At 40.5% G+C, this 15,174-nt stretch overlaps 1 protein-coding gene across 13 annotated transcripts in view; it reads left to right on the top strand.

Annotated features, from left to right (window-relative positions):
• Window positions 1-15,174, top strand: part of PARD3 (par-3 family cell polarity regulator) — a 658,792-nt gene that overhangs the window by 397,574 nt on the left and 246,044 nt on the right. For all 13 annotated transcript variants that reach the window (XM_084618459.1, XM_084618465.1, XM_084618467.1 and 10 more), the window contains 2 exons: window positions 1,031-1,156; window positions 2,731-3,113. In XM_084618459.1, coding sequence (XP_084474585.1) covers window positions 1,031-1,156; window positions 2,731-3,113 — 509 coding nt within the window. The remainder of the gene's footprint in view (window positions 1-1,030; window positions 1,157-2,730; window positions 3,114-15,174) is intronic.

Raw genomic sequence — 15,174 nt, 5'->3', positions numbered from 1 at the left:
TATTTCCCAATACTTATTCCTCCCCCCCCCCCCCACACACTGTTACTCTCACCTTCTTGTCAACGGTTGGAAATGGGCCGTCCTGATTATCACTACAAAAGGTTTTTTTCTCCTGCTGATGATAGCTCACCTTAATTGATCACTCTCATTATTGTGTGTATGGCAACACCCATTTTTTATGTCCTCTGTATACGTCTATATCTATATATCTTCCTACTGTATTTTCCACTGCATGCATCCGTGGGTTTTAGCCCACGAAAGCTTATGCTCAAATAAATTTGTTAGTCTCTAAGGTGCCACAAGTATTCCTCGTTCTTTTTGTCTACTTAAAGATCACACTTCTGTTTCAGTTTTCCCCCTTACTGTTTTACAAGTAACAATAATGGATTTCTGTAACTCAGAGAAATCAGAGAATGTTGTTTTATTTTCTGTTTTTTCAATTGGTTTACTCAGGATGTAAACCCCAAATGGGGTTCCTAAATCTTCTACTTATCCCTTCATTCTATGCTTGTCTTTTATCTGGTATATCATCAATTGTCACCCATGCAGTAGTAATAGTAATGGCTGAGGATTTCTCTGTTAACTGGCAGCGTTGAGGTGTGAATTAAACGTGCTGTGCCCTCCTTCAGTTGCCTTACTGAGAACATGCAGACTATCATCTTCGTGTTGCTGCCTGGAGCCAAACATGTAAGAGTCAGAAATCCAGGCTTCTTGCATCAACCTGCACTGTGATGTCAACTGGCTGCTCCTGCTTGAATTTTAAATGTAGACAGTATTGTATATTCTTATTTCAAAAAAGTAATGCCCTGATAGTCTTTTTTTTATGTAAGGGTGGATCCTAATTCAGGTAATGTTTATAAGTGATTTGGAACTTGGATATTCTGCTCCTGAACAGCTGTTTCTTTAGTTAAGTAGTACTGCTTTAAGCAGAGGGTAGGCTTAGTGATTATCATGAAAGCATATTAAATCGGGGACATTATGTACTGAGGAAATATTAGATGTGTAATCATTTGTAATCTTAATGTTCCAGAACCCTGGGGTTATTAGTAAAACGACTGGAGAAAGGTGGAAAAGCTGAGCAAGAAAACCTTTTTCATGAGAATGATTGTATTGTCAGGATTAATGATGGAGACCTTCGCAATAGGAGATTTGAACAGTAAGTGCATTTACTGTACAACTTACTGCTTTTTCTTTAATCTTTAACCATTGCTTATTGCAGTAATTTGAGGAAAAAAAGCATTTAAAAACAAATTGTCTAACCTCTTTTTTATAGAGGAAAGAAATAGTCTACAGTTTTAGAGCATTTTTCTTTTAATTAGTCAAGCTACAAAACTACATGATAATTACTGCCATCAGAATATATGTGACTTTTCAGTTGTCTGATAAATTATGCCTTGTTTCTTAAACATTATGAGCCCATTTTTTCTTCTTCACCAGATGATAAACTGAGCCTGGTTTTGTTTTGAAAAATCAGTCATGGTTCTTGTTTTTGTATATTTACAGTATGCAAGCTGCGTATATGAGGGCAACATGGAGTCCTGTATGTTTAACATTTTAAAACATTTGTGATTTTGTGTGTGTGAAAATAAAAGACACTGTCAACAAAGTAGCTGAAGGTTCCCTGTAGAAATTCACTTTGTAGGAGGCTGGACTTTGACGGAAGGCCGGAATGTTAAATCAAGAAATTTTTTTAAAAATGAAAACAGGTCCAAAAATCTAGAAAAGAAAGTAAATATTCATATCGCAGGGGGCGGAGGGCAGAATATATATATTTTTGAGGAATATATCATTAGATTTTTGTAAGAAGTAAATTTCCTTTCAGTATATAATATATTGTCAACTAAAAGAATGATGTTTTAAACCGACAGTTGTGCATTCGTTGTTATTTGTAATGCATTAGTTTCTATTAGTCCTAACCAGGATTGGGACACCATTGTGCAGAAGTACAGTTAAAAAAAAAAATCCCTGTCCTGTAGAGCTCGTGTTCTAAGACAATGATCAAAAACCCATTGGTGTTAATGAAAAGACAAGACTCTCATTGAACTCAGTGCGGCTATTAATGGGCAGGAAATTAAGTATGAGTTTAAGTTTTTGCAAGACTGGGACCTAAGAAAACAGACAAACACACAAAGTGGTGCATGAATATATTTATATTCCAATTAAATGTTGACTGACTATTATCAGCTGAGCAATTTATTGTAGCCATTTCAGAAAAAGAAGGTCCTGAGGAAGGTTTTGAAGGAGGGACTGGGCAGCACCCTGTGGACTACTTCAGGGACATATGAATGGGACAATGTGGGGAAAAAACACTCCATTTTGTGTTGTAAGAAATTGCAATGAAAACCATATTTAGTTTCTGTCACCATTGCAATTATTGTATTTACAGATGCTGTTAATTATTTAATAAGCCTCATAGAAAAATGATAAATTGACACAGAATAATTATGGTTTAAGTTGCTGCTGTGATATTTAGTGTGTACAGAACTTTAATGTATATTTAACGTATATTTAGTTTTTAAGAATTTTTCAGCTGTACTACGTGGCCCTATGGAAATAAACCTTAGCAAAAAGCAGCCATGTAGACTAATGAACAAATTCAGGTTTTTTTCATTTGTTTCAGCAGTATGTCTGTCAGCTCATGTTGCTTAATTAACGCCAGTAATTATGCTTGTAATGTCTTGTCGTCTGCCAGTCTTAATTTGTTAATTTTGTATTGATTCTGAAACCTAGAGCACAGCATATGTTTCGTCAAGCCATGCGTACGCCCATCATTTGGTTCCATGTGGTTCCTGCAGCAAATAAAGAGCAGTATGAACAGTTATCCCAAAGTGAGAAGAACATGTACTACTCCAGCCGGTTTAGCCCTGATTCCCAGTATATCGACAACAAGAGTATTAACAATGCTGGACTTCACACATTACAAAGAATATCTAGAATGAGTAACCAGACAGATCAAACAGACTCTTACTCACAGCTACCTCATAGTGTGAATTCATCAGGGAAACCACCATCGGGCCTGGCTCCATCACCTCAAAAAGTTCTTACCTCCACTACAAACAGTGGTTATAACACCAAAAAGATAGGGAAGAGACTTAATATACAACTGAGAAAAGGTAAGGAGCATGTTTCTGAAGTAATTTATATTGAGGATGTGTGTATATATAGTGTAATATGTGTGGACTTCTCTCTCTCTCTCTCTCTCTCTCTCTCTCTCTCCATGAAAGCCTAATGGAGTCTATTGGCAGGAGTTTGGTATGGCCATATGTCAAGGTTCCTCCCCCACTCTGAACTCTAGGGTACAGATGTGGGGACCTGCATGAAAAACCTCCTAAGCTTATCTTTACCAGCTTAGGTCAAAACTTCCCCAAGGTACAAAATATTCCACCCTTTGTCCTGGGATTGGCCGCTACCACCACCAAACTAATACTGGTTACTGGGGAAGAGCTGTTTGGATGTGTCTTTCCCCCCAAAATACTTCCCAAAACCTTGCACCCCACTTCCTGGACAAGGTTTGGTAAAAAGCCTCACCACTTTGCCTAGGTAACTACAGACCCAGACCCTTGGATCTTAAGAACAATGAACAATCCTCCCAACACTTGCACCCCCGCTTTCCTGGGAAATGTTGGATAAAAAGCCTCACCAATTTGCATAGGTGACCACAGACCCAAACCCTTGGATCTGAGAAAAATGAAAAAGCATTCAGTTTTCTTACAAGAAGACTTTTAATAAAAATAGAAGTAAATAGAAATAAAGAAATCCCCCCTGTAAAATCAGGATGGTAGATATCTTACAGGGTAATTAGATTCAAAAACATAGAGAACCCCTCTAGGCAAAACCTTAAGTTACAAAAAAGATACACAGACAGAAATAGTTATTCTATTCAGCACAATTCTTTTCTCAGCCATTTAAAGAAATCATAATCTAACACATACCTAGCTAGATTACTTACTAAAAGTTCTAAGACTCCATTCCTGGTCTATCCCCAGCATAAGACAGACACACAGACCCTTTGTTTCTCTCCCTCCTCCCAGCTTTTGAAAGTATCTTGTCTCCTCATTGGTCATTTTGGTCAGGTGCCAGCGAGGTTACCTTTAGCTTCTTAACCCTTTACAGGTGAGAGGAGCTTTCCCCTTGCCAGGAGAGATTTCAAAGGGGTTTACCCTTCCCTTTATATTTATGACACCATATTACTCATGAGTGATGAAGCCATGTGCAAATTATGTAAATTACCCCAAATAAAATGCCACAGCAACCCATCATGCATTCTGTATAGACAGCATATTTTATGGAAAGTTATTTTTGAAACATTTTGAAGAGGACTAAAACATTTTATTGGAAGATCTTTTTGTACCTCCCAACCTGTAAAGGCCAGGTGCCTTAGTTACTGTAAGTCCTATTGAAATGGGCCCAGTGGGAGAGGAAAAATGTAACTGGTAAATATTTTTTAAAACCTCCCAAAATTACTATATTCTATATCTAAAAACTAAAAACTTCATGACTTAAGTCTAATATCTCAGCTCTACCTTCACTAGAAATCAGTTTTGCACATCCAGTTGAAAATCTTGGAATTTCCTCTTTGGAATTATATAAAGCTGTTGTTTCTTACTCTGCAGGGTTGTGAGATATTCAGTCGAGATCACTGCCTGATATAACTGCTGATATTTCTCATGCTGAGCCTTAGGATACTGTAATTTGAGTTTGACGGTAATCAAGTTTTAGGGGAGCGAAACTATTCTATTTGTGTGCATGCATGCACATGCTTGTATTGTAATGTGTTTGATATTTGCATATCTCTATATATGTATGCGCATAGAGAGCGACAAGGTGGGTGAGACAATATCTTTCATTAGACCAACTTCTGTAGGTGAGAGAGACAAGCTTTTGAGCTTTAAGCCACACCCCCCTACCCCACCTTGTCTCTCACATAACCTGGAACTGACACAGCTACAGCAACACTACATTCTTAGAGCTATATTTATTTATTTAGCGTGTACGCAGTCGCCTAGCCAAGCAATGGCACTTTCAGTTGCGTGATGCAGTTCTTCTAGGCCACCGCTGAACCTATTCAGCAGGCATTTCTCGACCATGTGTGTCATCTGTGTGGTGCTGCAGCTGCACAAAGGGCTGTCACGAAGGCCCCAGCGATACTGGTTGGGTGCACAGAGACCTTGCCTGGTCCGGAACCTGTTCAGCAGGGACCATTGGCGATGGGGCAGGTCAAACCCAGGTGGGCAGATTGTGGGGTCGGCGATGAGGGACTGGCTGGGGATTATAACACATATCCATTCCTCTCGCCAGAATGTTTCTGCCCTAACATCCTGGCGTGGCGGATGAGACCACAATGGGCGACATGATGGCAGACATGCAGCTGGTGGTTAAAAAGGTTATTGTGCAGCGGCAAGCTTGAGTTGGCGCAAACTTTCTCCAGTAACTTTCCAGTGACAACCTCTCATCTGATACGAGATGGGGCAGTATTGCTCAGAATTGGAAGCCATGGGTGTGGAGTTGGACGCTTAGTGCAGGAGATGATATGGATTGTGGCATGTAACTGCATATCTGCCAGTTTTGTGTGTGACAATCAGCTCCATACTGGTGCGCAGTATTCCACCACTGAGTACGAGGTAGCAATAGCTGACATCCACAAAGTTGGAGCACAAGCACTCCATGACGAATCTGCCTGTTTGCTAAGAAGATTATTGCGCGCCATAACTTTAGCTGCTGTCTTCTTCAGGTGGGCGTGGTAACTCTAAGGTCACCTTCTGACCATTCAGATAGATATTCAGTTCTCGAGTTGCCCTGGCGTGATGAAGATGGAAAAAGCTGCAGACTGTTTTTATGATGCTTGGGTGGAGGCGCCAACTCTTACAGTAGTCAGCTAACTATGGTCATGTCCCGGTTTAAGGTGGTATCAAGCTTGTGAAACACCTGGGCCTGGGAACCGCAGCAGATGTTGTCTGCGTAAATGAACTTTTGTGACTCTGTTGTTGACATGTCATTAATGTAAAGATTGAACAGGGTTAGAGAAAGCACAGAGCCCTGGGGTAACCCATTGCTCTGTCATCTCTAAGCACTCGTCTTCTCCTGCATATGGACTCTGAACTGCCTATCGTGGAGGAACAGTTCAACAACGCCTATGACCCAAGGTAGCAGGACCCGTGATACCTTGATGAGCAGGCCAGTGTGCCATACCGTATCGTACATCGCAGCACCTGTTTTCAAGTTTCTTTGGAAGAAATTTAATCAGATGTGGTCAGCATGAGTACTTGGTTGCAAGTGCTACGGTCTTGGCGAAAGCTGGCTTGGTCAGGGTGCAAAATTTTCTCCCTGTCGGGTAATACGCACTGAAGGACCAAGTGCTCCAGTGCCTTGAAGCACACCAACAATAATGATATAGGATGACAGCTTGATGTTTGACTTGGGTCCTTTCCAGGCTTTAGGAGGCCAATGACTTTTGCGGTGCACCATATCTTCAGTGATATATCTTCACTGATGATCTTGGGGAAGAATTTCACAAGTCAAAGCCGAGCACAGGGGCCAAGGTTTTTCAGGAATTGTGGAGATATGTTGCCATAGCCCACAGCTGTTCCACACTTGATGCTACCCAGTTTCTGTTCCAGCTCTGTTCCAGCTAGTGGTTCTGGGTAGCTTCTGATGTACACGTTTAAACATGCACCATTCGTTCCTCAATTGTCTTCGCACCTGTTTCTCCAAAGGTGCTCTGGCCACTTTAAGTAGGTGTCTGGCTACCTGGTTGGGTGTCACTGAGGGTTGGCAGAGTGCAGCTGGCTGTTGCGCTGCTCCATGGTGTTGGAGCAGACTCCAACACTTGCGGCTGGAGTGGGTAAACCTCATCCTCTCGGTCATCTCCTCCCATCTGGCTTGGCGAGCAATGTCCAATGATTCGGTCAGGTGGTCAGTGACATCTGGGTCACCAGATGCCTCATAATGCTTGAGAAAGGCTGCACTCTCCACGTTGAGACAGGGGATGTAGACCAGTTGGGAGGGATAGCTCAGTGCGGGGGGGAGGGGCAGGAGGGGAGAGATAGCTCAGTGGTTTGAGCATTGGCCTGCTAAACCCAGGGTTGTGAGTTCAATCCTTGAGGGGACCATTTAGGGATCTGGGGCAAAAATTGGGGATTGGTCCTGCTTTGAGCTGGGGGTTGGACTAGATGACCTCCTGAGGTCCCTTCCAACCCTGATATTTTATGATTCTGTGAACTGTGTGGGATGGCTCTGCAGGCTGCTTTGTAGTAACACCACAGAAGTGATGGTAAGTCTCATTTACTGAGATATGCTGGGCTGGTATTGTCACCACGCTCTTCTCGAGCACTTCCCTGTATTTTTCCCAGTCAGCCTTTCGGAAGTTCCACCGCTTCTTTTTGGAACTCTTGACAGCTGGGAGTGGTAGCCCAATATGGATCAGCAACGGTCTGTTGGCTGCGTGGAAAGTTATCCAAGACTTGGCATGTTGCTGGCAGAGGATGGCCATGAACTGAACTGACCCATCACAAGTCAAGAGAGTAGTCACAATCCCATCTAGAAGAATGAAATGTGCCTTGCTGCTTAGTATCATGGATACGGGTGAAGTCATTTCGAGATGCCCAGTCTGCAAGTTTAGAGCTATATAAATTATATAGCTTGTGTACTGCAGTCACCATTAAAAGTCTGTATTTGCAAATAGTTACCACCCAGTCATTTTTGAAATATTAGTTATTTCATTATACTTAAAATAGGAACTGATGTGTTTCAGATGCCACTGTGTTGTAACTGTTGGCAAATGATGAGTTTTTAAATGACAATGCATGCTACAGTCTTTGAGTGAGTCAAGGCAAGATGCACTGCATTCAGTATGAAGAAATGACATTGGAAATTATATAGCAAACAGCCTACCACTGTGACAGAATATGCTATATCTACCGATTCTGTTAACCTTTCACATGAAGGCAAAGTTTATTTGTTTCACATTAGATTTTTGTTAATTAATAAAAATGATTTTCTTAAAAGGAGCTGATGACAGAGTATCTTGAATGGCAGAGATTTACTGTGGCTTCATAATAACCAGGATAGCAGTTTTCTTTCTAAAATTACGCCCCCTTTTCTGTGAACTTCTGATGAACTACCAGATTGCTTGTTTCTGGTTACTGAATTTTAAGCTCTACAAACTTGGATGACATAAGGCTGAATTGACAGTTTGCTTCTGTTGTTGATGCTCCTTCAGAAATACTTAAGGCCATCAGCTTAAGACAACTGGGTTGGAAAAATGTTGTTATTGGCCAAGTAAGGAATTGCTGTACTTACAAAAATGCCCCCAGTCACTACACTGATTTTTTGTTCTTTAGTGGAATGGATAAATAGGAAGCCAATGAAAATATCACTGGGACATAATATGCAAACATCTAATTTTCTCAGCCAGGGGTGAAAATATGTATGTTTCACATAGCTTGTAGAACATCAACAATAATTATGATAACATAAATGTTGGCTGGAGGAAATAATTATTTTGTCACAAAGCAATCTTGATGCCGAAGATGTTGGGGAAAAAAAGAAAACAGGAACATCAGTTTTTAATTTGCTAGAGCAGAGATTCTCAAACTGTGGGATGTAGCTCACTTCCTGGTGTCCTGCAGAGAGCTGGTTGGTCACATGATGCCAACTTTTCCCCTGGCTTTCCACCTATAAATACTACATTAGAGACAGCAAAAATTACTGTAAACATTTTCCAAGTATAATTTAGACATGTAAGCAGTTGCTGTAAATGCTGAGCTAATGAATGGGAGGGGAGACGTGAACCGCGAGATGGGAAAGGGTGGAGATCCTCAAGGCAATCTGGCTAGGAACGTGGTCCATGCTATAAAAATGTTTGACACCCCATGTACTAGTGAATCCTGTTTTAATGAATTTTCAGATAAAAGAAAAAATACGAGTACCCGTACTTAATCAATTTTACTTGATTTGACAAAAAATGCCTCTAAGTTCAGACTTTAAAAACACAACCTAAAACATGTATCAGAGGTGTTCAGTTTTATTTCTAATAGATTGCTTTTATAAGAAGAATTGCTATGTAAAGACAGCATGAGTCAAATTATAAACAGACACACACAATAATTTAGCATATTTTATTTTATGCATGCTAACCTAGGATAGAATGCATGCATACAGAAAGGATTCCTCGTTATTCATTTATCAATCTCCTCTGTAGAAAGATGTCTTCCCATCTTGATTTTCATTTGATTAGTCTGAGAACGTAAATGTGGAGCAACAAATGAAGCAAAGTGCTTAAGTATAACCCCAAGTAGTTTATTATAAATGAGTGAAATAGGGACATTGATTTTCTTTGATTATTTCTAACAAAAGACATTGTAGTAAGAGGTTTTATAGAAATATAACAAATACATGTTCTTTGAGGCTAACAGATAGCAGTTATTTCACCAAATAACGTAGTTTGATTAAAAATTCCTTGTGGAGTGCATTAAAGCATACACATATTTATGGCTTCAACTTGAAATTCACTTCTGATTTAATCAATGTAGTCTAGATGATGTAGTATGGGTGAATTGACTCCTCAACATAAAGAGAGAGACCTTTATTATAGCTGTGTTTTTACATATTGTGTGAGCTATGTCAAGTAAAATGACATACTAGGACAGCCCTGTAGTACTTGCCTCCATAATTATGATTTCTTAATATTTATTGCCATTTTGGCATTTTCAAATAACCTGATCTTTCATAGGCATTAGCTGCTTAATAAAGTCAGAAGAGAAGGTCAGTAATATGTTTCAGTCAATGCAGAATGTTTGTTGGCTTTTCTAAATGAAAATGGATATCTATTTATCTTTCCTTAAAGGTCAGGCCCTGAACTTTTAGCATACAGATGTAGGGGTTATTGCTGATATTCTAATACTATTGAGGCTTGAACTGCAGTCACTCCTCATAGTTCATACAAGTTAAGACAGCTTAAGGAATGACAACTGGCTTGTATTTTTTATTTACGTTTTACTGTGTATCATATTTTATAATAAACCTAAACAAGAAATGAAATAGAGAAAATTCCTCCCAGCTGACAAGTAGAGAGAATAAGGCCACTTATACAACACTCACAATCAGGCCAAACTTTGATCTCAGTTACACTAGCAGAGACCCAAATAAACTCTTTTGACAAAACTACTCTGGATTTAAGTCAGTGTAACTGAGAAAAATCTGGCCCAACCTTTATAAATAATGTACTACAAACAACACCCCCCCCCCAAAAAAAAAGATGATTCCAGGAGTCTCATATGTTCATTAGCTTGTAACATTTAGCTCAATAGTCCCTAAAGCATTCAAAAGACTGCTTTCAGTCAGGCATCACATCACTCGGAGTTCAAACACACTAGTCTGGAAACAACATGGAGTATTTCAAGACTGCTGTGGACTAGAATAGCTTCACATCACCTGAAGGAAAATACCATTGCTCTTTCAATATATTAACATTTAGTGCATCAATTCATTTAGGCTTGAAATAGCTTTTTGTCTAGATTTAGTAAATACAATACTAATAATACTTAATAAAATATTAAGCAGAAAACCCTATATGGTAAGTGGCTATGGAGACAACAACAAACTCTTTAGTTCTAGTTTCCCAAGCTGTCTATAAATCAAGCATGAAGAGAGACACTTTCAGAAAACCAAAACAGTCAGCCAAAGGTCAGAGATTCTACGATTTTATTTTGACATTATAGCAAAAACTGAAATCCAACTTAGATGATTCAACCCATCTATTTTATCTGATAATTTGGTAATTGGCCTAGGTAATTTGGTTATTAGATTTTCTAATCTGAATTGCAAGAGTTTACATTTTTCTGGTTTGGAGCCATATCCTGAAGTCCATTCTTGAGCCCTGAGCTTGCAAATAGCAATTTGTGGACGGACTTTTGCACCTGTTTAGCTATCCAGTGAAGATGTGGGGCTCCAAGAAGGCATAGTGGCCCATGTGCAGAGCTGCTTGAAGAATAAGAGCCTAGTTTTTAGTCAATCCTTACTCATACTGCATCCTAGATAAGGACAAAGTAAAAATTTCAGGCTGAGACCCTGAATTAGTTATAAATGGAGTTTGCACCCGCTATGCAAATACTGCTAACTATTTTTCATGATAGCTTCCTGTTTTTGCATGTACTTTTTTGAGATAGTCACCTTTTGGGCTGAAGTTGTCCGTGCGTGGGGTAAAATTTTCAAAAGTATCTTAGGATAATCAGTCCTATTGAGATGTAAAAGCCAAAGGTCTAAGTCACTTTTGAAAATGGGACTTAGGTTTCTAAACCACTTAGGTGAGTTTCAAAATTTTACCTCAAATCTGTGGTGAAAGTGAAAGGAAATCACTTCAGCCATTTTTGTGTTACTGGAGAGAGGTGTTACAAACACCATTTTCCTGTGATGAAAAAAACCTCTCTAACCATTAGTTTTAGCAGGGATGCACTGAAAATGGCTGGACTTAAATACTGGAATGATCATAATGCTTATTTAGGAGTGGGCTCTTCGGTTAGAGGGGAAAATGATGTTCTAGATTCTCAGACCCGCACAGCTAAGGCATGCAATTAATTTTTGCAGCTACCTTGTTTGCACATGCAACTGCTGTAATTTCACAGGTTTCTAACTGACCATTTGCACGTACAGTTATTCTCATTGTGCATACACAGTCCTGAAAATATGGACTCCAAAAACCACTTCTCAGAGAACATCTAAAATGGTTTTGATCATCTTAATGTAGCCCTCTTTTGTGGTATCACAACATGTGTTCTCTCTGCCTGGTTCTGCAGGTGTGTTGTAGACTCTAACAAAGCGCACTTGGCCATATAGAGTGCATGGTTGATGAAATAATTAACCTGTCTATCCAGAGAATGGTTCCAAAGAGGAGAGATACCCTGGACCTGAAAGAGCCCATTTCTCTACTTGCCTGCTATAATTATTGCTGTACGTGTGGCACTCGTGCAGGGATTTTTTTTAAATGTCCCCACGTTTTATGTATTTTACGAACAATACTTGCAACACTGCCATTAAATGAAAATGCTTCTGTTTAAAATTTACCTTTGAGCTACCTTCATCTCTGTGCTGCCGATAGATTTTCCCCAGCTATTTGCCTCCTTGACCCATGAGCCTTAATATTTAGGGAGTGGCAGATTATGTTCTGGGTCCTTCAAGTCAGGTCTAATAATCCAGACTCTACCTGTACAGCCCACTATCCCAAGGGAAGTCTGTTCTCCTCTATATATGGCATGGGCTCTCTGTATTTGGGTAATGATGAAACTGTTCCCGGTGTTTCATATTTAAAACACTAATATATATTGAAAACATCACCATTGGCAGTGAAACAGTTAATGTGGATGTTCAAAATGTTCATAATTAGACTTCAGGATGAATACCCTTTTGAGATTAGAATGGATGTTCAAATGTGTTAAACCATTACAGTAACTCCTTACTTAAAGTCGTCCCGGTTAACCTTGTTTCATTGTTACATTGCTGATCAATTAGAGAACATGCTCATTGAAAGTTGCACAATGATCCCTTATAACATTGTTTGGCAGCCGCCTGCTTTGTCCACTGCTTTCAGGAAGAGCAGCCCATTGGAGCTAGCTGGTGGGGGCTTGGAACCAGGGTGGATCGGCAGCCCTCCTATCAGGTCCCCGTTCCCCTAAGTTCCATGTGCAGCAGCCACCCAGGAGACTATCAGTTGCTTGCAGTTCAGCTGTTCCTCCCCCCACTGCCATGTGCTGCTCCTGCCCTCCTGCACTCTCCCAGGAGCCTCCTGCTTGCTGGGCGTGGCGGGGGAGGGCGTAGGGGGAAGAAGGGACTAATGTCAGGGTGTCCTCCTGCACCCCGCTTACCCCATTTCCATAGAGCAGGGGAGACACACGACAGGGCTCAGAACGGAGGGAGCTTCCTGGCAGCAGCTCTGTCTCAACTTGCTGATCTATGTAAAAAGGCAGTGTACGTTGAGTGGTGTCAACGTACTAAAGGGCAATGCACATCTCTCTCTGTCTCACACACGGTCTCTGTCTGCCATGCTGTCTCCCCTCCCTCCATTCCTGCTGCCTTGTAGAGTGTGAGGCTACATTAATAACAATGGGTTAACGCTTGAGGGCTGAGCTGATTGCTAGTTCATCATTTAGCAGTAAGGCATTCCCTGGGAAATATCCCACCCTTTGACTTCACCACCTCAACCAAGCTTCACAATCATCTTTGCTGTGTACCAGTATTAAATTGTTTGTTTAAAACTTACACTCTGTGTGTGTGTGTGTGTGTGTGTATAAAAATTTCCCTGGAACCTAACCCCCACCCCCATTTACATTAATTCTTATGGGGAAATTGGATTCGCTTAACATCATTTTGCTTAAAGTCGCATTTTTCAGGAACATACCTACAACGTTAAGCAAGGAGTTACTATATTCCTTTGTCTACAGACTCTGGAAGGAAGCACTCAGTTGGGTCTTATTTGGAGAGTTTGCACAATCTGAAGGGCTATATACACAAGTATGTATTTTTAATTAAAGCTTTAATCTGCAGAAACTGATATGGAGACCAGAGAAAGTGCCAATTCATCATACCACTGAGTTTCAGCTCAACCCAACCCCCATCCTCAACAAATGGCTAACTTGTATTTAAATACGAGAAAAGAATCCAAGGAGTTTAGCAATCAATATTGCAGTCTCGTCATCTGAATAGCCTGTACATCTTTACCTTCCAGCAGACAAAACTGGAATCAAATCAATTAGATATAAAGCTGCAAAGAACATTCATTGCAACAATGTATCATTTTTTATTGTTCTGAAGCACTTTCAGCCAAAAGAAGATGGGAATTTGGATGGGCTCCAGCTTAGCCCATGAACATACAGTGGGAGATAATAGTTAATGGATTAACAGTGTGCAAAGTTCCTGCCTAGCAGTAACACAGAGTTATGTTGTTCTTTTTAAGTCAAGAAAAGGACCTTCTGGCCCTTACTGGAAAGCTGCTTCCTGACCTGACTAGCTTCCATTTGCATACTGCATTTGGCCATTAACTGACTATTATTTTTAGCCCCTGTGTGGAACCATCAGAGCCAGACTCTGGATTTTGGATCTGTGTTCCCAAAGGAACCTGGCAGCTTAAGCACAAGGAGTGAGGAGCACTGTTCACTCTAAGCTGTGCGTGTGTGTGCGCACACGGATCCTAAACCCCGCGCACACGGCGAAACACCGTGCGCACAAAAATTTGCACAGAAGCACAACAATTTGTACAGAAGAAATGTTTTGCGCGCACGGCCTGTCAAAAATTAGAGGGAACATTGGTGAGTACTCCACTCCATCTGCTCCCGTAACTGGCTGGCTCTCAGGCATGCAGTAAAATATCTAAAGTGCAGAGATTGACACTGCTGGAGTGAATGCTGCTGTTGTGTTGGTCTGAAGTGTGGGGGAAAGCATGAGGCCTTGTAGCCTGTTGGCTGTATATGCTCAGGTTTGTACAACTTGTTCCGATGCAGGGGAAGCTGGGTTTGCCAACCACCAAGTGGCCTTTTTAGCGGCTCCAGATACTGCCCTCTTACGGATTATGTAGGGGTCTCAAATACACTCATTTTAAATCCTAACTCCTTCTGCTTCTTCTGAGACTTCTGGACTGTGGCTGTAAATGCAGCAGGACCCTCCCCACTTCATTTAACACTGATCTCCATCCAATTTGCAGTAGGAAGTGGGGAAGGGCAGATGCCTATTGAGAAGTACAAGGTCTCCTTAGTGTCTTTTGTCCGGGCAATGCTTTCCCGCACAATGGCACACCTGTACCTGACATAGGCCATCAACTACTGATGGGTGAGGAGATCACACTTTTTTCATGGCAGAGAACCTTAAAGAGACTGGCACATAATACTAAGGACACTGCTTACCAGCAAGGGCTGATCCTAGGAAAAACGGAAGGCTAACCCCTATTTCATAGGGAAGCAACAGAAACTTTGTGGCACACAAGCAGGTTCCTGCCATTCCTGTACCAACTTCCCAGGTCATAGTAAGGCTGATGTGTATTTAGGAAGGGATTTTCATTACAGTATATATTCACTTTTACAGTATAATGTAATGATGAGCAAAATTTTTATTTTTATTGTATTTGTCAATATATTTGTATAATATATATTTATATATATATGTATATATATAAATATATACATATTTATA

Source organism: Lepidochelys olivacea (genome assembly GCF_965140295.1).
Source record: "Lepidochelys olivacea isolate rLepOli2 genome assembly, chromosome: 2".
NCBI classification, from domain to species: domain Eukaryota; kingdom Metazoa; phylum Chordata; order Testudines; family Cheloniidae; genus Lepidochelys; species Lepidochelys olivacea.
Note: the sequence above shows the minus strand (reverse complement) of the source record. Positions and strands in the feature narration are given on the sequence as shown.